Source organism: Thunnus thynnus, chromosome 10 (genome assembly GCF_963924715.1).
Source record: "Thunnus thynnus chromosome 10, fThuThy2.1, whole genome shotgun sequence".
Classification (NCBI taxonomy): domain Eukaryota; kingdom Metazoa; phylum Chordata; class Actinopteri; order Scombriformes; family Scombridae; genus Thunnus; species Thunnus thynnus.
Window position 1 is genome coordinate 30,835,333 of NC_089526.1, and position 23,516 is coordinate 30,858,848.

The 23,516-nt window shown below is 39.8% G+C and overlaps 1 protein-coding gene across 3 annotated transcripts in view; it reads right to left on the bottom strand.

Annotated features, from left to right (window-relative positions):
• The window catches only part of cdk14 (cyclin dependent kinase 14), a 205,651-nt gene that overhangs the window by 35,747 nt on the left and 146,388 nt on the right, over nt 1–23,516 (bottom strand). For all 3 annotated transcript variants that reach the window (XM_067602483.1, XM_067602485.1, XM_067602484.1), the window contains 2 exons: nt 20,709–20,848; nt 14,792–14,942 (listed from right to left, as the gene is read on the bottom strand). In XM_067602483.1, coding sequence (XP_067458584.1) covers nt 14,827–14,942; nt 20,709–20,848 — 256 coding nt within the window. In that variant the 3' untranslated portion in view covers nt 14,792–14,826. The remainder of the gene's footprint in view (nt 1–14,791; nt 14,943–20,708; nt 20,849–23,516) is intronic.

A 23,516-nucleotide genomic window follows, 5' to 3' on the forward strand; every position in this document is an offset into this window, starting at 1 on the left:
CCCGGCTCACTGATGAGCGCTGGGAAAACAGATCTGGTGCTGTACAGCAGTCACAAGACCCTCATGCTGGAGCCAACAACCAGTATGAGATGTTGAAGAATGACTCTGCTCTTTTTGATTAAAGCAGCAACACTTTGTGTTGAAAGCTGTATCATTAAATTTGACCATTTCCTACAAAAGTACTCTCTTCATCATTTTTCAGTGTTTCCTCATACATTTTTATTCATGTCATGGTGGAGTAGAACATCAAGAGCATAATGGGAAAGTCCCTATTCTAAACTCAGGATAATAATAGTTATGTTGAAGCAGAAATACAGTAAGCCTTTGGAACCAATGGAAGGCTGTCAAGGCAAAAGAACACTAAATACATAAGACAGAAAGCATCTACAGTTCTGTGGCAACAGAGCAAACTCAATCTGCTGATGAGTTCTGTGAGATACGATCAAAAGCTTTATAACAAGCAAATAAGTGGACTTTGAGGTAAGCTTGTTTTGTCAACAGCTGTTTCCAAGGTCAAGAATTAACTGTCATGCTCTACAATAAATATGTCATCAATTACAATGCCACCTACACATCATATGAATAGACAGTAACAAACTGGACCATACTCCCTGCTGGGAGTGGGGCCTTACAGGACATTCAGACCCAAAATAGAACTATGTCAGGAGGGTGTTGGTGGGGGCATCTTGCTTCGGTTACCAGCAGGAGGATGAAATACAATCCAGAAATGCCGCCATGAGTTTAAAGGCTTATCAGATGCTAAAACTCAAACAGGATTTTACAACTCTGGAAAGTTACCACGGCAGCAATCATTTATCCTCCATCTCGACGAATTACCCTGATGCCATTGAACAGGATCATGGCAAATGTTGAGCAAGGTTCAACAATGACCACAATGTTTTGTTGATCCCCTGAAATGTGAATATTTATCATTAATAATTGTATTCATTATAAAAGATTAATAATAAATATTAATGTTGACCACCAATTTCAAATCAAAGTTCATGTACAAGCTTTTTCCGGAGCTTTCATCTGTATCACATAATCCTCATCAACAGATGAGGTTTGCCCAGTTGTCATGGCAAGGGAACTGTTGACATGCATGTTCAGTAGCTTTTTTGATTTCATCCATCACACTTTAAGGACTTGTTGTCCATGTTGGCTTAACAGTCAGGCATGACAGTTAATTCTTGACTGTGGAAACTGAGCAAACTCCATTCAATCATGAGATGCATGTGATATGTAAAACCCCCCAAAAAGAAAAAAACGGGTACGTGGACCTTCAGTTGGGATTGCTTTATCAAACTACTAGTCTCAAGGTCAAGAATGACGGTTCATTCTCGAGGAACATCAAAATCTAATGGCCAGATTGACATAAAATTTACTAAACACCTGTATGCTCCCCAGAGGATGAACCCTTTCCATATTTGAAGATTCCATCACTCTTCAGTTTTGCGCCAGTATATCTCATTATCTAATGAGAAGATTACCATGAAATCTGCAGAGCACATTCTTGCTCCCAAGGGGATAAACCCTCTTCATTCTGATGACCTTGTGACCTCTCTGGTACTACCCTAAGGACGAACTTTACATTTTTGCCCCAGTACAGATAAAGCCCAGAGAACAGAAAAATCATCAGTATGTTGTTTGCAGTAAACATTAGAGTCTCGGGGGACCACTAGCGGGACTTCACACTTTGAATCTTGTTAATGAAAGCAACACATCTAGATACTATATTGGCAAACTCATGCATACTGCTTTTCCACTTGGTTTAGTCTGAGCACAGGGCCACACACGTGAACACACATATAGGCAGACACAAGCACTTGCTTGCCCACACACACTTCCCTCTTTACACAAAAGCTCCTCAGTTTGTTCAGTCCACCTCAGCAGCTAAATGTTCATTGGACAAAAGCTCCACTGTCCACACACTACATCCCTCAGACTGGCTTCTCAATCTGATTTTTATGGGGCAATATGTAGTGCTATGGTATATACAGAATCAACAGGGTCTGGAGGGAAAATCACATTCTTGTAGACTGTGTCCATACATGGCAGGAAGAGGCAGGGTCATTTCCTCTGAGGGTAAAACTAGATGTCTTCTGGATAATAAGCATCTAGACCCTCTGCATATTTATCAGTCCTCTCATCTTCATACCTGTGTGGATATGCTTGAGGGTCTGTGTTTGTCTGAATTGCATGGAAGCATTTAAAATGTGAAATGACCAATATTTTGATTTGAAAATGAGAGAGAGAAAAAGAAATTGAATTTAGCATTTTCCATAAAAGAGGGAGCACAGACTATTTTCACTAGTTTATGTTGTAAACTGTAATTCTGACTCTACTCCTGTACTTGTACACAGTAACTGTTGTGTGAACACATTTCTTAAATGTACATTTTTTGGCCATTTGGAACAGCAGAACAAGCTGAAAACACCCACACTGACATATGGATTGATGTTATTAACATTACTGCCCACTTCTTACTTGATTCTTAACGAGCAGTGTAATACTGTAAAAAATACAATATAAATATTAGATTGGACTGGGACTTGGCAGATACTCAATATGAAATCATTCGTTTGAGATCAGGGGTAAAATAAAAATGATTGGGACATCCATAGTAACCAACCTTAGTGATGTAGCTACAGGGATATTCACACTTGTGTTATGCTTTAATAAAAAAACAAAACAAAAAAAAAAACACTGTTTCAACAAGTACATCATCATGTGTCTCTCCATCTCTCTGTTTCATGAATCATTTACCTCTTGAAAAAACTCGCGTTTCTAATCTAATGTTTTATTCTATTTCTAGTCTTGGCAATTTGTTCTTATGTGTTTAGCTTATGTGATTTTTAGGGAGCCAAGCACAGAAGGGATCCACATAACTGACTGACTGAAGTAGAGTCCAACAATTGCCAGAATCAGGCCACAGCTCAACTCACATTTAGTCTTGTAATGTTTTCAGTTTTTTTATTTAAGAAATGACTGATGAATATAGCTAATTTGGCTGCCATTCTGAGCTTCCATTCTTTACTGCCTCCAAAATTTGATCTTATCTTTCCCAAAGAAATCATCTTTTCAATGCCTTTTCAACAGCTCTTCGCTAAATTCGATATTCCAAAGTGTTTGGTGTGACATGCATTTAAAATAGGCAGGAAAAGTAAAGTAAAATCTGAACTGCATTCCTTTGGTCAGCAAAGAAACTGAGCACAATTTATTACCATTGCTATGAGGGAAGACTTTTGGGGAAGGCCTTTGCAGTGCGGAAACATAATAACCTTGTTGTGACAACAGATAAAAATTCCACTGGCTATTTAGAGATTGCAGTGATATACAAAGCTCTGTTCTGGATAATGAAAGATGTTCTGAGTCTATGGTCCATCTTAATCTGGCTAATATTGGGTGTGGCCTAACAGGTGAGGCAGATGATTTTATTATTATGAGATGTTATGGTGATAGTTAGCTGCAATATGTGCATTGTTACTTCAACTAAACATGCAACCTAAGAGGAATGGCTTATGTGCTAGTGTTAGCTACTTATGTTTTATGCTGGTGGGCTGCTATGATATATTCTGACCATTTGTGCCTTTGTCAGATTAGTTTTTCAATTGTGAAAAACTCTTTTTGTCAGTATGAAGCACGCACATCACTACATCTATGGGAAAGCGATGAGAAAAATATAGCCTCAGATCTCAGGTCGTGTTCGGGTCTCAAATTTGGTAGTACCAGTCGGGTTTAGTCATGACTAAAAGTTGTGGGCACATACCGAGTTCAGGTCTCCACTTTAGGCCAATGCAAAACAGAAGATTTTCAATGAAATGCTGGCTAGCTAACTGACTTGCTCGTGAGTTACAAAGCAAAGTAGTTGAAAAGATACAGACACAAAGTGGGTCAGATCTCTGCAAGACTTTCTGTAAATCATGTTGGGAATTGCTAATGTAAATGCTAAGTAGACAAGTCCTCATTGTGCTGGTGTGCCATGTACCTTGCTGGATGCCCTGTTGCTTGGCTCCCAACAACTGAAGCGTGTAGGTGTATTTCTGTAAAGTGATGATGCTCCAGCTCTCAAATTTGACTTCCCTAATCTCTACTACTATCATTGCAGTCACAGTATAAGCTACTGGACTAAATGCATGACAGATATTGAGCCTTGTTGCTCAGACAATGTACCACTGTAATCTGAGGTAGAGCTTATGATGGAAGGTGACATGCATACAGTTCCCGTATAAAAATTTGGACCATCAATCTGAGGCTCAACTCATTATCCCACAACGTTTCAAATGGCAGGCTGACGAAGTTAAACTCATTAGCATACTTCATTTGACACTAATTCACTCAGCTGAGACGAGAAGCTCCAGATCTGCTGCTGTAGAGGAGCTGTTGGCTGCAACACATAAGAAGGAATTGCTTTTTCTTTTCTTTTTGGATGGAGCAAAAAAGGAAGGAGGTACATGTGCAATGCTCATTAGGGAGAGCCATATGGTGGAGCAAAGAGGAGGAGAGGGGGAAAAAAATGGGAAATAGAGAGACGGAGTGAAAAAAGGTATGGCACTTTTGCATCTTTGGAAAACATCCTCCGTTGTTGAGATTTGTTTACAGCTATTTGGAGGCATCCAACAAACTGCTGTCATATCATTTTGCCGTCTCAGTTTCTCGGTTTCCCTTTAAGAAGGGTAAATGTGTTTGGAAACAGAAAGCATTTTTCATTTCAACAAAGAGCAGAGGGTTTTTCTTTATGTCACCCAGTGGACATACAGACATGTTAATAATCTTAATATGACCATGACAAACTTGTTATGAAGGGGAAGGATGGAGAGCTGAGAGCAAGAAAAGGAGAGTATTATTGTGACTAGAGGGGAGCTTATGATAATGGGAGTCAGATCTCCTCCTACATGTCAGGCTGATGGCATCTGCTGCCGCTGCTGATCAACAAATTACACATGAAATCAATTCCTGCACCTTCTGGAGGACTCCTCCCTCCTCCCCCTCTTCTGTTCTTTACCTCTTTGTCTCCTCCTTTTGCTCAGTCTACTTTCTGTTTTGTCTTCATTCCTCCTCCTTTGTCCAGCTTCTTCCCCCACTTCTCCCCCTCCCTCACCTCTCTCATCCCTGGTTTTCTCTTCCTCTCCTTTCCTCTCTACTTATAGGAATTGATAACAAGCTAGCAGACAAGTTTCTGTGTGTGCCCAGGGGGGACCATGAGCCGACCACAATCCTTCTCCATCCTCCTTCTCCTTTTCTCTTTCTTTTCTTCTTCTCTTTTTCTTGTTCTCTCTGTCTTGCCTAACTCTGCCTCTCTTCTGACCATCTCACACTTCATCATATCCAATCCCCTGACCTGTCAATCATCCTCACCCAGAGAGAGAGAGCAAGAGAGAGAGAGAGAATGTGAGTGTGAGTGTGTGAAGAAGAAAATTAAGTAATTACGTACTACTGCTAATGTTAATGCTGTTATTTCTGTAGTAATGTTACTGCTACTGCAGCTAGTCTGGCAAACTCAGATTGCATTTCCAGCTCTGTTAGCAGTTGCACTAGCATGCCTGCTAATGCTAACACCACAAGTACTGCAGTGGTAAATGCAGGATACTGGTATACTACTATTCAGGTATCTAAATTTTTGGTGTTTTTTTGTGCATAAATTCATTAAAAAAAAAAAAAAGCCTGATCCAAAAGGTCCATGACAGCAATAAAAAATGTCTAGAACAGACCTGATGATAATTAGACCTGATCCAAAATGTGGTCAAACCATATGGACCCAAAGAGTGTGAGAACAGCAACACTGGTAGCAGCATGATGCACTACCAATTAACAAGAAGCAGGGCAGAAACACTCTGTCTGCCTCACAAAGTTCTCCTGTGAGGATAATGACACATCACATAATCAGAGTGGGGCATTCACACATATCTACACATGAACCTGAGACCTGCAGCGATACAATGGAACCTACCCAGGGTCCCGCTGCTACTGAGAGGTGGGACTACAGGCCACTGTTTTGCAAGTCAAATGTATCAAGCCATGTCCTACATCTTAAACTTTGGGTTTTAAGTCCTAAGCAAGTCATGATGTGTTCTTCATGCTTTGGGCTGTCTATTAAATTTCCAGACTTAATTCATCGTAACACATGGACAGCTTTGACTGATCTCATTTTATGTGGAAGTCCACACCAAACAACACCTTGTGTCATAGGAAACCTCAGACTAATACATTTTTGTTGTATTGTATTTACTGGGACCATGTACAGTGTTAAACATAAATGTTAGCATTTGATGTACTGCACCAGAGTTAGCTTATAGCTAATTTCTTCATCTTTCTGTGTATTCCGTCCGTGCCTAATGCTTGTTATTCTCTAATAACTGCCCTCAGTGTGTTCTTGTGATGGACACCACACCCACACCCTGTGCACATGCCCCTCATTCCTTATTAGTCAGTCAGTATATACACCACCCTTTTACCTAAGTCTTTGCCAGTTTGTCTATTGCATGTTCCAGTCCTATAGTTCTTGTTAACTGCCTGCCTGTTAATGCCTGTTCTTTATTTTTTCCTGCCTGCCTATCCCTGTTTGGCTTTATTTGCATTCACTGATTGCTTGACTGTCATTGACCTCCACTTTTTAACTCTACTCTGTGCCTGAGTAATGTCATTAAACTATGGTGAAGATATGATTAAGGTTAGGCAACCAAGGTGAGCCACTTGGTTAAGGATAAGGATACAGTTTATAATCTCCAGGTTCCTGCATGAAGGTCTGATGCACTATGCACTTGCTTTCTGCTCCCCTGCATAACAAACACATTACTTTCTGTGTTTATACTGAACATTGGCACTGGATATAAATTGTGAGGTGCAGAATATGGATGTAATTCTTAGGGCTAAGGGTGCTGGGATACTTCATTCAAGCCCAGTCAAATGAGCTTAAAGAAAACTTTGCATGCAATTTAAAAAAACACACACACATATCAGCAAAATGATATCCGGCTCAGGACTGTAGGAGTATGGTTGATGATTTAGGAAAGGAATGAGGAGAGAATGACAAGAAATAAAAATGAAAATGTGAAGTCTTGCAGCACATTTTAATTTCAGCATTATGCAGCCTACAAGAAGTTAATATTGAAAGACGCACAAACAACAAAACATCTTTTCCACATAAAAAAATATGTTCAGCATTTCCACAACAACTAACGGCAGTACCTACTCTGTGCACATTCACATCGCATACATCAAGTTTAATGAGAGCCTGGGTGTGAACATCATATGGATGTAAAATGTTAAATGAGGTAAACATGGGTGAAAAGTGACTGCATACACATTCTAACAAATTCTGGAGACGTGCGGTTAACATCTAGTGCCTTCACAAAGCTTTTCCATGAGGATAAGATGAAATGAAAGCCCACATTACTGGCAGGCACAGAAGCTGTACGGTTATAAGAGGCAGTGGGAGAGTTAAAACCGGCTGATTTGACTGAAGGCTCTCCATTTCTCAAGGCTATGCCTCCGGTTATCCTTCCTTCCCCCACCTCCTATTTCCCCCCCTCAGGCTCACAGCAGGGATATACTTTAAATCACTTTGTCCTCTACCTAGAAAAACTTTCTGACAGGTCATTTTTATGGACCGCACAAATCTATTTCTTCTTTCTACAGAGCCAAAAATATTCTTTTCTGTCTTGTTGACTTTGTAAGTTTTGGACACTGATGGCTTTAGTAGAAAGACACCAGGATGGAAACACACCAGGGGACAAATATTGCTTTTACTTTCAAGAGAAATGCTTGCACCACTATGAACGTTTCCTGCGTTTTATCCCCCCAAAAATGTAGCATGGTCAACAGGATGATACCTTAAGGCAAGTACGAGTGTGCGTATGTGTCTGTGTGTGTATGTGGTTAGATAAATAGCTGGCACCTCTACATTCCGGACACTACAGACTAGCTTTGCCTGTAGCTGTTATCTTCAAAGTGACACAGTGATGCTTCAGGGCCAGAGTGTCCTGTGGCCGACCTGTGACGGCTGACTGCACAGACACAGTGTAGAAAGGCTGCTGCTTTGTGTGGAGCCCGGCCAGGTGACCAGCAGAAGCACAGAGAACGGCACTCAACCGTATGACATCAGCTATCAAAGTTAGTACAAAAATATGCTTTTGATTTCATTTGAAAAAAAAAAAAAAAGAAAAGGAAAAGATGTTGACTGTTGTTCATGAGTAAGTAACAAGATGCAGTCTGAGATGAATGAAAGAGACCAGAAAAACACTAGCATCAGTTGTTTGTTCAGGAACGTAAAACCATCTACATTTTCCTGACAAGTGAGTTCTTGTGGTCATGCAAATAATGACTTCTGTTTCTAAAAAAAACAAAAGGAAGTACAGTAGCACGACGTTCCCATAATGCCACTAATAGAAAATGACTGACTATAACACGAGAGACCGCTGTTCGCATTCCGTCTTCTACCAACAATGATGGTTTCCTTGAACCATGTCCACAATATTTTCCCTAACCGTAACCAAACAGTTTTAGGGCAATTTCAAACCTGTGTTATTTGGTCAGATTGACTCAAACTCTGGCCTCTGTTTCCTGTCTCTCTACACTCAAAATAAAAACATAAAAAAGCCACAAAAATACCTTTACAGATGTTGCTAGGTGGATTTTGTAACCTTTAGACAGAACAAGGCTAACTGTCTCCCCTTGCTTTCAGTCTTCATGCTATGCTACGTCTGACACATCATAGCTTTTCTTTCATCAGACACAGAACAACATCATTATTCATATGGAGTTGTGTTTGTGTCCACCTGACAAATGTAAGTCGACATTCATTCCTCCTTTAAGCTCTGCTTTGGTCTCCACCAACTCCTGAAGAAAATATCTGGCTCTTTAGCTACTAAATGCTCCACTATTGTTCACTAGCTAGTTGCTAACTTTGTCTATCTGCTGTTTGGTGCTGGAGGGAGGGTTTATCAGAGCATTTTTCAATGAAAACAGCTGAGTGAAAGTGAACCTTACAGTAAAATCGTTGACAGTAAACTCAAAACAATTAGCTGAAAGACGCTAAAACACTTTGAGGGGAACTGCAACTGTTAATGATAATTCTCTGTGGGTTTGTCACTGTGAGGGACAACTTTCACATTGCATTTGACCCATTGTTAATATGAAAATATATTTAAAAGATGAAGAAAAAATGATGTAGCTTTAAGTTCTCACATTTAACATGATTAGCTAAACCAATAAAAGAATTCAAAACGAATGACATCAGAGAGAACTGCTTTACACAAATATCCACATCTGTAACAATGCTTTAAGCCTCTGCAGATTTGCTTTCAAAATACAACTGACTAAATTCTTGTTTGGGTTTAGGCATTGAGCTGTTGATTTTACCTCTTTCATGTTGCTTTTCGCTCCCTGATTGAATCAATGTTTTATACTTTGTTATGTATTCTGACTGTGAGCTCACTGCTTCCAATTCTTCATATACTCCAGCCTCAAGTATCTGTCAAGTGTGTTGAAGCTCAGAGACAGGGCAGCTGTCTCCCACTTGTTGTTGGGACTCAGAGTTGAACTGTGTGGTCACTGAGTGGATTGACGGGGGGAGCCATTGCCTACACTCGGCTCCAAGTTGCATCAGCTAATCTTGTGAATAATGCAGAATCATGAATAAACATAGATCAGTGCAGTGCAGTACTGTAAAGGAGACCTGCCTTTTTTACACTTTCCCCCTTTCTTGTCTTCTCCACCCCTGCCTCCATTTTTTTTTTCAATCCACTCCTTCTATCTCTTTCTGGCAGTCTCTTTTCTCACCACAATAAACACTCTTTCTTTCTTTCCATCCCTGCCAAAATCAAACACTCCCACTATTTCCCCCGTCCTCTGTCACTCTCTCTCCGTCCTTTTCTTTTCCTCTCTGGCCACAGCAGTGACAGACATTGTAGTGCTGTAGTATTGCTGTGTCTCAGTGCGGGCGAGTCAGGCCCGGCCTTCACTCTCGGCTCAATAGCTGCCCGGGTTTCCTCAAAGGCAGCCATCCAGCCAGCACAAAGCCTGCCCACTGGGAATAGACCCACAAAAGAGAAAGGGGCTGCTCGCCTTCTTTGCTCTGCTCCGTCTGAAGCGGCCTGCCTCCACCACCTCCTATAAATAATACAACGTTGCCTCACAAAAAGAAACCCTGCCCCGCTCCCGCAAGCCTCTGCCTCCATTCCTCCTTTATTCCCTCCTTCACTCTCCCTTTCTCCTGTTCCCCTTCTCTTCACCACTTTAACCTCTGATTTTACCCAACCAGAGGATCAGTGTTTTAGGAATATGCTCATACACAGTTATATATATATATATATTCTCTTAAATAATATAAGTCATTTCTTTGTGTAGTCCCTATCATGCACAGTCCTGTGTGAAATAATTAACAATTGCAGGAAAGCTAAGGAAAATACTTGCTTCTGATTGGCTGGCAGGTGTCTGTTCAGAAGGTGTATTTGGACTGCTCAAACATAGCTTTACCAGTATATACGTAGCTCTATGCCACCAGATAAATCAGTGTGCAAGGCATACTAAACTACAAGTAACCAGCCAGAGCTGCTGTGGGGAGGGGATTGAATGTTGCTGTCCTACGGGGCCTCATGCCTGTAGGGGCTTTGCAATCTTGTGTTTTTTAAACAACTTTAAAACAGATATTGGATAACCAAGGTCAAATGAATCTTTGTTTGGAGTTGAAGAGTTAAGATCACCCTGTAATAAATATCTGTGAGAATATGTGCATTAGTCAGGGGCTGAAGAAGAAGAGGAAAACTAAAGTTGAAATGAATTCAAATCTATTTGCACACATCCACGCCTCGGGACAATATGTGGGTTCGCAATATCCATAAAAAAGGATGTTTCATCCAAGCTGGATTACACAGATCTTACTGCCGAGTTTGATGGAAGGAAGGAAGGACAGTGACTTATTCGATTCATCCCTTGTATGGTGTATCTCATTTGACATGCAATATTCCAGGTTTTCTAGTGCTCAGTGGCCTCGGGGTTACGGCGCCAACCATGAAACGCAACGTTTCTGGTTTGTGTCGACCAGGGACCTTTGTTGCATGCCATTCCCCATTTCTGTCTCTCTCTCTCTCTCTCCTCGCTTCTTGTCACTTCTATACTTGGTGATCCAATAAAGGCATAAAATGCTCCTCCCAACTAAAATACATATAAAAACATACCAACATACTTTCCCATAACATAGCAGCCATGTGCAAAAATTATAGAAATAGTTTCATTAAAAAAAGTCTGTACTGAACATTCAAAAACATCATCATTGATTGTAATCCAGAATGTTGTAGAATCATCCAATATCAATGTTCTGACAGGCAATACAGTTACCATGATGCTTTAGGCATGCATAATGCTGGATAAGGAGAGTATAATGTTGTTGTGACAGCTGTTGGGGCTATAAAATACAGTGAGCTCACAGTAAATGCTTGCAGACTTGAAACAAAAAAAATCTACTGTTCATGCAGCTCATATCTCTTTGATTTTAATGTTTCATTATCGTGTATATACATCACTTCAAACAGCATTTGGATGAAACTGCCCTGCAACTTGAACTAACTATGCTGTGCTGTGATATCAACTGGTTACACTGACTACAAAAACCAAGCAAACAAAATAAACAGACTGCATTCATAATAAGTGGTCATTATGTGTTCGGATATACATAATTATAGACTTTCCTTCACTTTTTTCCATTATAAATATATAGATAGAAATTCTGTTTAATACTTTATGTGACAGTTTCCATTGCTATTTATTTGATAATGTTATTAGCGACAGTATTAAAACAAATAGAGCAATACTGAGGCTCTGTTATATATCTTTGTCTTTTTTTTTCTAAGTCTAAAACTACTTGATGGGAAACCCAATTTAAATATGTGCATGAGTTACATTTGTGGGAACGTATAAGTGTGTTGGTGTAATTTGTCAGTGTATTAATGTGAATGTGTACACAGGGATTAGGCTCCTATCAGTGAAGCTCTCTCAGCCTGTCAGGCTTTAGGACCAGCCTGGACAAAGAGGCTGATTTCAATGTAAATGCAGCAGCTGAGAGGACACAGCTCTCTCAGTGGGGTGACTTCCACCCTCCACATGCACACACACACACACACACACACACACAGAAACACCATGAGCCTCCAGATCAGGATACACACACTTCAGGATATTCAGTGGAATAGTAAATACAGCCTATTTAGCCTCCGTCTACTCTGTGTGTAAGAGGGATGTGTTGAGGAAACATCGGTAAGTAAAATAGTGGAGAAAGTTGGAAATGACTAGTTGAAGATTAGATGTGTCTGGCGTGTCTTTGCACCTGTCAGTAATTATAGATATAATCTGGTTCACAGCGCTGTGTTGTGGCCCTGTGCTGGCCCTCACAATCCCGAGTCCATCATTAGACCCACCATTATCCCCATGCCTGGCCTCTGCACCTCTTATTACATGCAAATAGTGCTGCTTTATGTGAGGAGTGAATAAGACCCCCGTCTCTAAAGAAAAGGACACCCTCCTCGCCCACTCAAAGCCATTCCTCCATCTATTACTGCATTCTCTGCTTCACTGCAGACGGGACTGATCTCATGGTGTCTGTGTTTAAAGAGAGACTGTGGTGGTTGGCGGGATGGAGATAAGTGTTTGCTAGAGAGCTGTCAATAGGACTGCTTGATGAACTGAACAGCTAATGATCAAATATGTCTTAAACTGTTGTACGATGGATATCTGCTTAAAACATATCATTCATGTTTGTTTTTCGGATGCTGTATCTCATGGTATATTTCATGGTATCACATGCTTTTTAGTACTAACTAGATTTAGAAAATTTAGCATAACTTTTTTATTAAATTCAACTCCACGTATAATAGAAATTTATGTGAATACACTTTGCACAGAAACAATTCACACCACAACCCACGTCTCTAGAAATGATCATATATGACTACAGTGACAAGACGTCGGACGACGGTTTCAAGCTGGGTGTCCTTGACAAAGACCTGTAAAACACTAAAATGTCCCAGTTTTCAACATTCAATACCAAATTATCCTGGTTTTCACCACAATTAAACTAATAATTATAATGATACTTGTTTTCAGCGCTTACATAGATGTTTATCATGTTGTGTCTCACTCATTATTACCTAACTCAATATAAAAACATAAACAATGCACCATGTGTCTGAATTCAACACTGATTTGTCTGTATGTGTGTCAATCAATCAATGTGTCGTTGTCAAGGCTGTTGCTAGCTTATGACGCCTTTCTGACAGAACCTATCAGTATGCAAACGGTTAACTGTCAGTATCCGGCAATGAAACTCTGCATTCTGCACACACTGCAAGAGTACATTTTCAGTCACAGACGGTGGAAATAAATATATATAAATATATATAAAAGATCATATTAAGACGGTCAAACATAAGTGGTGGTTGTCCTGAGAGCTCCAGAAAAGAAACTCTAATTGAGATTTTGTTATTAACGAGGTGCAACTGTGATTTCATGTTTTGATGTTCTAATCTTTGTAAACTTGCGACCAGCTCGTGGCATACCATTGTGAAGATGTAAGTTAAATTTATTCTCATGTTATAACCTATAAAGTTGTTTATAGACCACAAAGAAATTTGTACCTTGTTATGTTTACATTTTTTTTTTTTAGCCATTAGCCAGCAGCCTGCGCTTGTGCACACTGACGAATACCTCGGTGGATTTTGGGAGACAAAACATATTTTTTCGTCTGCTGAGGTGCTGTTCATGGTGTTGTAAGGTGCGCTCGGTAGGTGTGCTAAATGCTTAAATAATTGTTCCCCATCCTGATGAAAATGCCTGTGGTGCGTGGCTAAACACATACATGTGATGCTTTGCTAGAAACGTAATGCTAGCAGATTTACATTTTCTTTCTGAGAAGATGTTGATTAATGTATTTGGCAAGTTGCGAAAACGTTTATAATCAATGTATGAGCGATATGTTCAGTGACAACGCAACAAAATATTAAATCTTGCTCTAAATATCTGCTGGTAGAAACTACAGCATTATTAAAATTTTTATGGTTATGTTTAGGCACAGGCAGCTCTTAGTTAAGGTTAGGGAAAGATCTCCATTAAAAATCTTCTGATCAATTCTTGTTCATTGGCTGGCATTGAAATGTAGAAAAAAGGCTCCATGTTTGAAGGAAACTTAATCATACAATTTTGTTGCCAACCAATCTGATTTGTGTTTAACTACTTGAGCATCAAACAGTGACTTCCAGTGTCAAAAACACAAATTAATTTTGATTTTGTTCACATATCTTATAAGACGTACCTTGCTTTACAGTTTAAGCAGCTATAAACGCAGACCAATCCACAAAGCCTGCATTTATGTTAGCGTGTTAGCATGCTTCCAGCCCTCAGGTAAGAAATGACAACACACGCTTCTTCTTCAAGGTCAAAATGCGGTTCACTGTGACATTAGCATACACTACTTTGCCAATGGAAGGCTGTTTAATGTGTAAATTAATATAAGATAGAACAAAAGGCAAAAATGTAGATTCAGCTACAGTCATTGCTAAAATAGCAGATGTTAAAATATAACCTTGAATTTCAAAAGAAAAAGAACACACTTTTTGGGGCCTGCAGTAACCATGCTATTAGCTGCTGCAGTGAACCTGTTTTTTCTATAAAGATCATTAAAGATCATTTCACCACATGTTTGCTTCTGTACGTGTGTTTCATTTTCTGCTCGTGAGCGTGTAGAACTGCATGTTGCTGCATACTGTTTGTGTCTGCTCCTTGCATGGTAATGAGAACGTACCTGTCAGGCAGTCGTGTGCAGGATGCTGCCTCAGGTCAGTGTTTGCTGCCAGAGGACGCCTTTCCATGACTGTTCCTTCGTGCACACACCTGTATGCTGTCCCCGCTCTCTGTCTGCAGCTTGACATTTGGTACGGTGAAGATAGAAGACACTGCAGGGGGAGAAGATGCACACGGATTAGAACTATGTAGGCTGACAGAGAGAAGAACAGTTCTAAATGAGTTGTTAAAGATAGAGGTGGTTGTTAAAAAGTGAATATTTTCATATCTGTTTGCTGCAAGACTATTAGGGTGTTTTCATAAGTAGATGCATCATTGAATGTCATTTAAATTGCTATCGGTAGCATCTGAACACTACTAATTAGGATTTTGATTTTTGAACATTTAGATAATTGACATAAACTATAATAACTACTATAGTAACTAAACTATAACTACTATAACTGATTTTCACTACAGGCCATGATAATAGGTGATAGGTAATAGGTAATTTGTTTTGCTTATATATTGTGATTTTTATTTTCCCCTCGAAAACCAGATGGTACATCTCAAGGGGCTTATCCTCTACTTACAAAATAAAAATAAAATTCTCCAACCAGACTTAAGAAAATGCTGTTGTAATGTTGTACCTGTTGAATCCAATATTATCCAGGAATTTAACAGCCCATAAAGTGGGGCTTCCCATAACGAGAACCTTTAATAACCATTCCTTTTGAATATGCTTGTCAATACAGATACTGTTTAAAACCGCTGTTTACTGTTAACTGTTGTTATATTTATTGAAGTTCTTCTTGTTGTGATATGACATCACATCAGCTTGACCAGTCATGATCGACAGCACTGCCAGCAACCCATGAAAGGACCTGGAACTTCCATTTAGTATCAACAGTCCAAATTTGGTTATGGGAGCTAAATTCAGTGAAGTGTGAGGAGAACAGTGGAAACAAAAGCTGAACATGTGACAACGGCTGTATGTTAAGTTCAATATTTTTATTTCCTGCAGTGGAAAAAGGTTGAGAATCCCTTTCAGACCCACTGACTTTAACTCTAGCCAAGCTCTTTGCTATGTTTGGGGTTTGGGGTTGGGCCATCTCCCATTCTACTGTGGTTACTACAAATCTATCACTATAATCCTGGAAATTTAAAAAAAAAAAATCTTCCTACCTACTGGTATCACATTAGATGTAATAAAAATCAGATTTAGTCAGCCAGAAAGGAAATACTCTGGAAAATTTAGCTGCCTTTGATTGAATTTATGACTCCAAATTAACGTCAATGTAACAGAGTGAAATGTTGACAGCCACCATCGATTACTTTCTTGATTACATGATAGAAATGTATGTCTGAATATTACTGTGTCACCACAAACTACATTATATAAAGCTGCAAAGTGTGAGGAGTTATTTCAGGCGCCCTGATTCTGGAAGACAAAATTCCATTCATTTTTTTCATAATGTTACGTGACTGACAGTTGGGGCACCTCTCAGGCTTGAATGGGCATGAAAAGTGCACCTAATTATATCAGTACAAATGATGTGCAACTGTGTTAGAAAGTATCTGCTTCTTTGATTTAAAAAAAAAGTTAAAGGAACAAGACTGAGTACAAAAAAACATAAGTAGAGAAGTAAACTACAACCCCCAAGGGGCAATGTGGTAAGAAACATCAAAGCTTGAAATTCTGTTATGTGCGCTGCTAATGACAAGTGAAAGCTAAAGACGACATTTTTTAAAAATACTGGCTCCTTATTTTTGTTATCATCTGAAACGATGAAGCATTTTGAATTTGCTACAGCTGATTTGCACCTCTGACTGGCTTCTTCTCCATAGAAACGGTGGTCGTGACTCATAGGCGGCAGAAACAAATCAGGATTTCTCAAGAACAAAGTTGGCATAATTCAGATTGATGTCCATAATATATGCCTACATTAGCAGGGGAGGATATCATCCCATTTTTGAGATAGGAATTCAGGAAATGTCTTCCTCCTTCCGCCTCTATTAGCTCACAGATGTTCTGCTTATGTTTTAGGAAACAATGAGGGTAAAGAGCTGTTTATTTAGTAAACCACTAATTCCTAGTGGGGCATATAAAATTCAGATACTTGATCCATTCTGAGAAGAGCACATGCTCCTCTCTCTAACTTGGAAATAAAAGCAGGGGGTTTTTTTTCAAAGAGAGCAGGGGAACTGAGGGATAACTTCTCTGTCTAAACACGTTCTTTTGTTTCACTTCCACATACATGTAAATCTAGCGGAGTCCAGAGAGACGGGAAGTTTTATTTTTCCTTCCATAGCCTTTGCTCCCTTTACTCGCACTGCCAGACACCCACACACTTTCACTGAAATCAAATTAAAAATGTCACAATCCAATCCACACAGTAAGAGCAACCTCAGGAGCTCCATTGTCTCAATAATTCTGTCATTGTTCCCCGTAATCTGTCTGGGTATTGTCTGGATAAATCCATAATACACATGACAATAGAGTGCACAGCTGGCCATAGAAAACATTCTGTTCGTCTCTACAGGGATAACATGGGACGTTTACTTGAAAGGTTCATCAATTTCTCAACCATGTATGATATGTTGTTCTTGGTCAGTGTATCGTTCATTTGGTTTGTTTCTGTTTTGGAAGCAGTGGGTGTATTAAATATAGAGCCCACAGTCTATTCCGGTGGACCAACATGATTACTATGCAGCAGTTGTAGCCAAATACTCACAACTAGAGTAATTAGCCAGTTCTTTATCTAGCATTCATTTCTCATTTGCATAATTTTGACACATCCTTCCCACACAAAAGTGCACGCAGCATATCCCCCCTCACACACACACACACACACACACACACACATGAAACTAGGTGTTTATCCACTCCTGTCCTAATTTTATGAAACTTTTAATTCACTCCCATTCTTTCCTCAGTGGCTCTGCTGTGTGTCACATGTGCACACTGAAAAGAGAGACTCAGAGAGAAAGAGAGAGATAAAGGCAGAGTTGAGAGAAAAGAGAGCGAGGAGCGAGTGAGCGAGCATGACAAAAATCAAAATGAGCCATCTCTCTTCTCTCTCTCTCTCTCTCTCTCTCTCTCTCTTAGTGACCGCCGCTCTGATTCTTTTCAGACATGACAACCTGCTGGGTGCTGATAACAGGATTAATAATGCTGAAAAATCCTAATCGGGGGGAATTAAAAATGGAATTCTCCCATTAAAATTACCACCATGTCAGTGGCAGCTCACTCAGGTCTGCTGAGCAGGCTTTTCACACCACTAATGAATAACAGCTTAAGGGATTGGTGATGTATGTATGTGTAGCTTGTCAAATGATATGGATATGCAGTCATCTCTGACATACTGTCATGCAATAACCCAATTCTGTTGGATTAATTGAAATATTGCCTAACTGTGAAGCTTTTGGCTAAAGCTGTGACTCTTACACTCAGAATACTCATGGGAAATCAACAGTATTATTCAATCTGCTTCTAAAATTAAGATGTGTTGAAAGCTAAGATGCTGTGTGTTTCTAAGGTACTGTGTTGTTTAAAGAGTGCTTCAGTGTGCCGTTGCTCTGGGCAGACAACAAGTCAAGAAGATAGAAAATCAAACTGAGCATGTTGTGGCGGCCAGCAGAAGTCCAGCTGGGCTTACTGTCCCAACGGCATCCACATAATAAGACCGGCTTTCTCTGCGTGAACAAAAACAACCCCAGGTTGCTGCTCGCCGCCTTCTTTACAGAGAGAGAGACAGAGGAGGAGGAGGATACTGTATGATCCAGAGGAGCTGAGGGAGCTCAAAAAAAGAGAAAGAGAAAAAGAAAAACACAAAGCAGGAGAGAGACAAAGACAGAAACAGAGAAACAGAGAGAGAGAGAGGCCAATTTTCTGACTGTCAAGCAAAGTACTGTATGTGGAAGCAAAACAGACCTTTCTGCACCTTTGTAGATTGGATTTAATATGTGTTAGGGTTATCAGGGACTTCTTTAAACAATTGGGATTGTTTCTGCTGACTCGCAATATTTAATCACCAAATCCAGAAAAGAGACTCAAACCAATCACAGCTAACCATCAGATTAAGTTTCATGTTATAACTACTGTACTCTACTCGTATTTACTACTCTATACTAGGGCAAAAAAATCAACTCACATAAGAATCACGATTCTATCTCTGCTGATTCAGAATCGATTCAAAAATTCCAAGAATCGATTCACATTTTTCAGTCTTGCCACGACGCTGTTTTCCATTTTTTCCTGACATGAGTTAGCTCGCTAAATCCCATAGATGGCACAATGACGCCACACCGGTTTTCACTTTTTTATTATTTCGAAGGGAAGAAGGAGCTTGACAAGACATACTATATTGTGCTATTCTACACGGTATTATTCTTTACTAATATATGCTATACTATATACAATACTAGACTGTGCTATTCATATGCTATGCTATGCTATACCATACTGTTCTATCATATACTAATATATACTATACTATTCCATTCTATACTACACTTTTTTATTCTGTACTGATGTTGTCAAAAGTATCGATGCTTAGATACTTTTTCAATACCACACGTTTAAAACAATATGATCTCTGTTAATTATACATGCAATAGTATCAAAAGTACCAAAGCTATAAACAAAAACAATCAGATTTTCAACTCAAGGCTACACGGATGAAACAATGGGGAAGAAAATCAACTGGTCCTCAATCTGTGGCAACCTGTGGCTGTTTTTTTATACTACTATTGTATCAAAGTTTAAAATTCTGGTATTATGACAACTTTATTCTATACCAATATATACATCACTATATACTATAGGACAATATGCTATGCTATTCTATTCAATTATATTCTATGCTATACTGCTACACATGCCTCCTCCAGACCAGGTGCCCAAGCCACCACAGCAGACTCCTTTTGATGCAGAGGTGAGGGTTGGGACGTAGACCAACTGGCAAATTGAGAGCTTTCCTTCTGGCACAGCTCCTTCCTCACCACAAGGATCTGATACAATGCCCGTATTACTGCTGATGGTGCAACGATCCGCCTTTCAGCATCACGCTTCATCTTACCCTCACTTGTGAACAAGACCCCAAGCAACTTGACCACTTCCACTTGGGGCAGCAACTCACTCCCAACCAAGTTGGTAGCTCCCAGTCTCAAAAATCAAGCAAATGCGGAAGTGCCTTAAACCTGCATTATTTCTAGTGGCCAACAGGGGGCGACTCCACTGGGTGCAAAAAGAAGTCCAATTGTATGGAAGTCTATGAGAAAATGACCCTAATGAAAAATGGTCTCAATCACTAGTTTCATGTCTTCTTCAATACAGCATGAGTGCATTTAGAATAAAACAAACGATAAAGCAGCGTGGTGGAGCTGTTAACAACTCATAGACATCTGAAATGTGACCCTGACTACACACTGCTTTTTGTAAGACGTCAAAAGCCAAAAAGGTTGGAAACCTCTGGTTTCATCTTTAACAATGTGTTTTTGTATTGTATTTTAAAAGCTATTATCCATTGTGTCAAATCTTCATCTGAAAAGTAACTAAAGGTGTCAAATAAATGTAGTGGAGTAGAAAGTACAATATTTCCCTCTGAAATGTAGTGGAGTGGAAGTATAAAGTAGCATCAAATGGAAATACTCAGGTAAAGTACAAGTACCTCAAAATTGTACTTAAGTACAGTACTTGAGTAAATGCACTTCGTTATTTTCCACCATTGCACTATACTATATATACTTCTACATACAACATATCAATGCTGACTGACTTATGAGGACTACTTACCTATACTATACTCTGAGTTATACTATAACTCACATGCTGATATTTGCATTAAACCTGACAGCTATAGAGCCGCACCTCTACAACCTGTCAGTAGAGGCAAGTGATGTTAGAGCCACAGTAAGCAGTATGTTTGGTTACGTACTGTCCTGCAGTTCCCAGAGCCGTGGAGGAAGGTTGCTGAAGTATTCATGGTTCAGCGCTGCCTGGGCTGACAGCCGGCTCTTTGGGAAGCACTGGAGGAACCTGGAGGCCAACTCCTCAGCATGGTCCACGTAGCCCAACCTGACACAAAGAGACACCCATTATCAGATATAGTGTACACATAGATATATTAATGTCCATACAGGCAGCCAACCCATTATAACACTTCTATTTCATCCAAATCAAATAAAGAGTAAGCTCTCTTCCCATTAATTTATCCCTCTGAGAAAGCAACTCACTTTTTCTCCAATTCACAGAGCTGCTGACAACAAAAAACAAGCCTTTTAATTATGCTGAAGGTATGCTGACTCAAGAGGAAAAACATTTTTCAAACACACAAATATGCATACGAGCATACACACACACCCTCACACCTTCCTTTTTTGAGCTTGCCTCGTACATGGTGACTGGGTCACCGTGAGAAACAAAGAGTATTCATCAAAGCAAGAGCCAAGGCGGAAGCAAACTCTATGTGAATGTGTGTGTGTGTGTGTGCCTTTGTATGTGTATGAGTGTGTGTTCGTATTGGGAGTCATTGAACTCCTGAACCAGCCGTACCTAGCAGTGCTAAGGGGGAGAAGATTGAAAATAAACGAACAGCAACAAATTCAGTCAGTAATTAGGCATCCACTGCATTAAATAAACATGATGTTATTCAGCGCAGCTCACTGCCCGCCGCTCGCACTGCTCAGAGTGCTTCTCATGTTCTGCAGGCTTCTCATGGATGGCTCCCAAGTCAAGCACTCTGACAGCCACTCCCATGGCTCTCAATGGGGATCTCAACTCGACTTATCAGTGGAGAGACAGAGGGAGGGTAAATCTCTGTTCAACTCATCAACGCCACTCTGCAAAGAGGCAGAGATAAAGTTAATGAAGTCCATCAGGGCCTCTTCTTGCCTCTTTCTCATACCGCTGAAACATTCTGTGCAACTCCACTGCAAAGTTTTAAGACAAACTAGTCTGTGAGTGAAACTATACTGATGGAAAAAGCTTTCCTAGATCACTGGATCAATTACGGTATGAGGGTTTTTAAGGTCAATGCTGATACTGTATCTTTAGATTGAAGCAGTATTCAATGTTTTCAAAGCTTTACCGGGGGGGTCTCTACCACTAGTAGCACAACATTGCAGGGAGAGGTGTTGAATTTTGACAGCTTCGATATCTAGAAATCCTGCAAATGAGGTAAACAAACTCCCACAAACCCAGGGTGTGATGTTTCAGAACAAAGAGCCACAAGTAAACAAAAAAGTTTGAATGCTGGTGAGTCCAGCTCTCTGGACAAACTGCTTACTCACTGTTGTTCACTCTTAGAATTTAATCTTAATAGAAAAGGTTTCAATTCAGCAGAGAGGATGGCCATGTTTCTCTTTTGCTTTCTTAGTGCAGCTATTTCAAATCAGGCCACAGGACAATGCTATACAGTCACTCGTAGACCAGTTAAACAGCAGATCAGCTGAACTGGTCATCCAACCATCCTCCAAGAACAGCACTTTGCTATGAGGCCATTTTGATGTAGTGGCACCAGTTGGAATTGAAGGTCATGTGATGTTCAACAACCCAAAAAGATTCTCAGTGGTTTCCAACCTTTTTTGGCTGGTGAACTCTTTAAATGAGTCCTTGCAACCCCTCGTCACTGGTTGAATATGTTTGGGAGTTGTGAGAAGTCCAACCAAAGATTATTTCTCTCCTATGCACTTCTCAGATTATTCCACGTGAATAACCAATAGAAATGAAGTAAACTCTATTCAGTGATTTTAATAAAAATCAAAGATTAAAAAAGAGTCAGAAAAAAGGATCTAGATTTAAAAAAATAAAAGGTTTTATGGTGACTACCAGTTACTGAGCAACTTTTTTGAAGTAGTGCTCATATGGATGGTCCAAAATGGAAGGGGTCATTTTCTAAAGAGCAGGAATGTTCTAAGTAAATTTCATGCAAAGTGGCCATTAGATTTTATTTCTGTCAAGTCTTCTGTATAAGAAAGTTTGGTCTAATGGCAGTGTTATAATGGGGCCAAAATCAACATAATTCATTCATTCAATTCATATGCAGAACATCTAGTAAATATAAAGATCTTGCTCTGTGGCCGAGTTGTTAGAAACCAATATATATATAATGCATAAAAGGTCAAAGGTCCTTTTGAACATTCTTTTTTCAATTTATCTGGGATATGTCCCTCAAGTTCACAGAAGTACAATATTAAATCTCAGGAGTATTCCTTAAGTTCTAGCATTGTTAGGGTGAAAATAACATCCATGAAACCACTTAAGTCCATATTTCCTCTGCAGCTGTTGGTGTGTCCGTAAGTGAATTAAGCTCGACTCAGGCTTTGTTTTGTAGTTTCTATGCAGGCGCAGAAACAAACAGGTAGATATGTGTAGATGTGAAATCACCTGGATATGAGCATGTTGGTCTTTGTAAAGTGTTGACACACAGTGGATGCACATTCCTTCCTGCTACTGCTGTCAGCTAGGCCGAGTGAATAAGCGCACATCTGCTGTAAGATCGATATTATCTCCTAAAACTATCCAACAGCTCCAGGTGATGACACATTCAGAGCACAGAGAGGCATTCCTTCTTCAGTGGTGCGTGGCGAGTGCTTTTTCATGGTGTTTGACTGTCTCGGCACAATACTACATCTCAGCTGTAAAACTGTATGCCTCACAAGAACAGAACCACCAAGGCTTGAAACACACAGGATGTAAAAATCCTTTGTCCTCGGTTGCAACACTCAGTACTGAGCTCCAAACC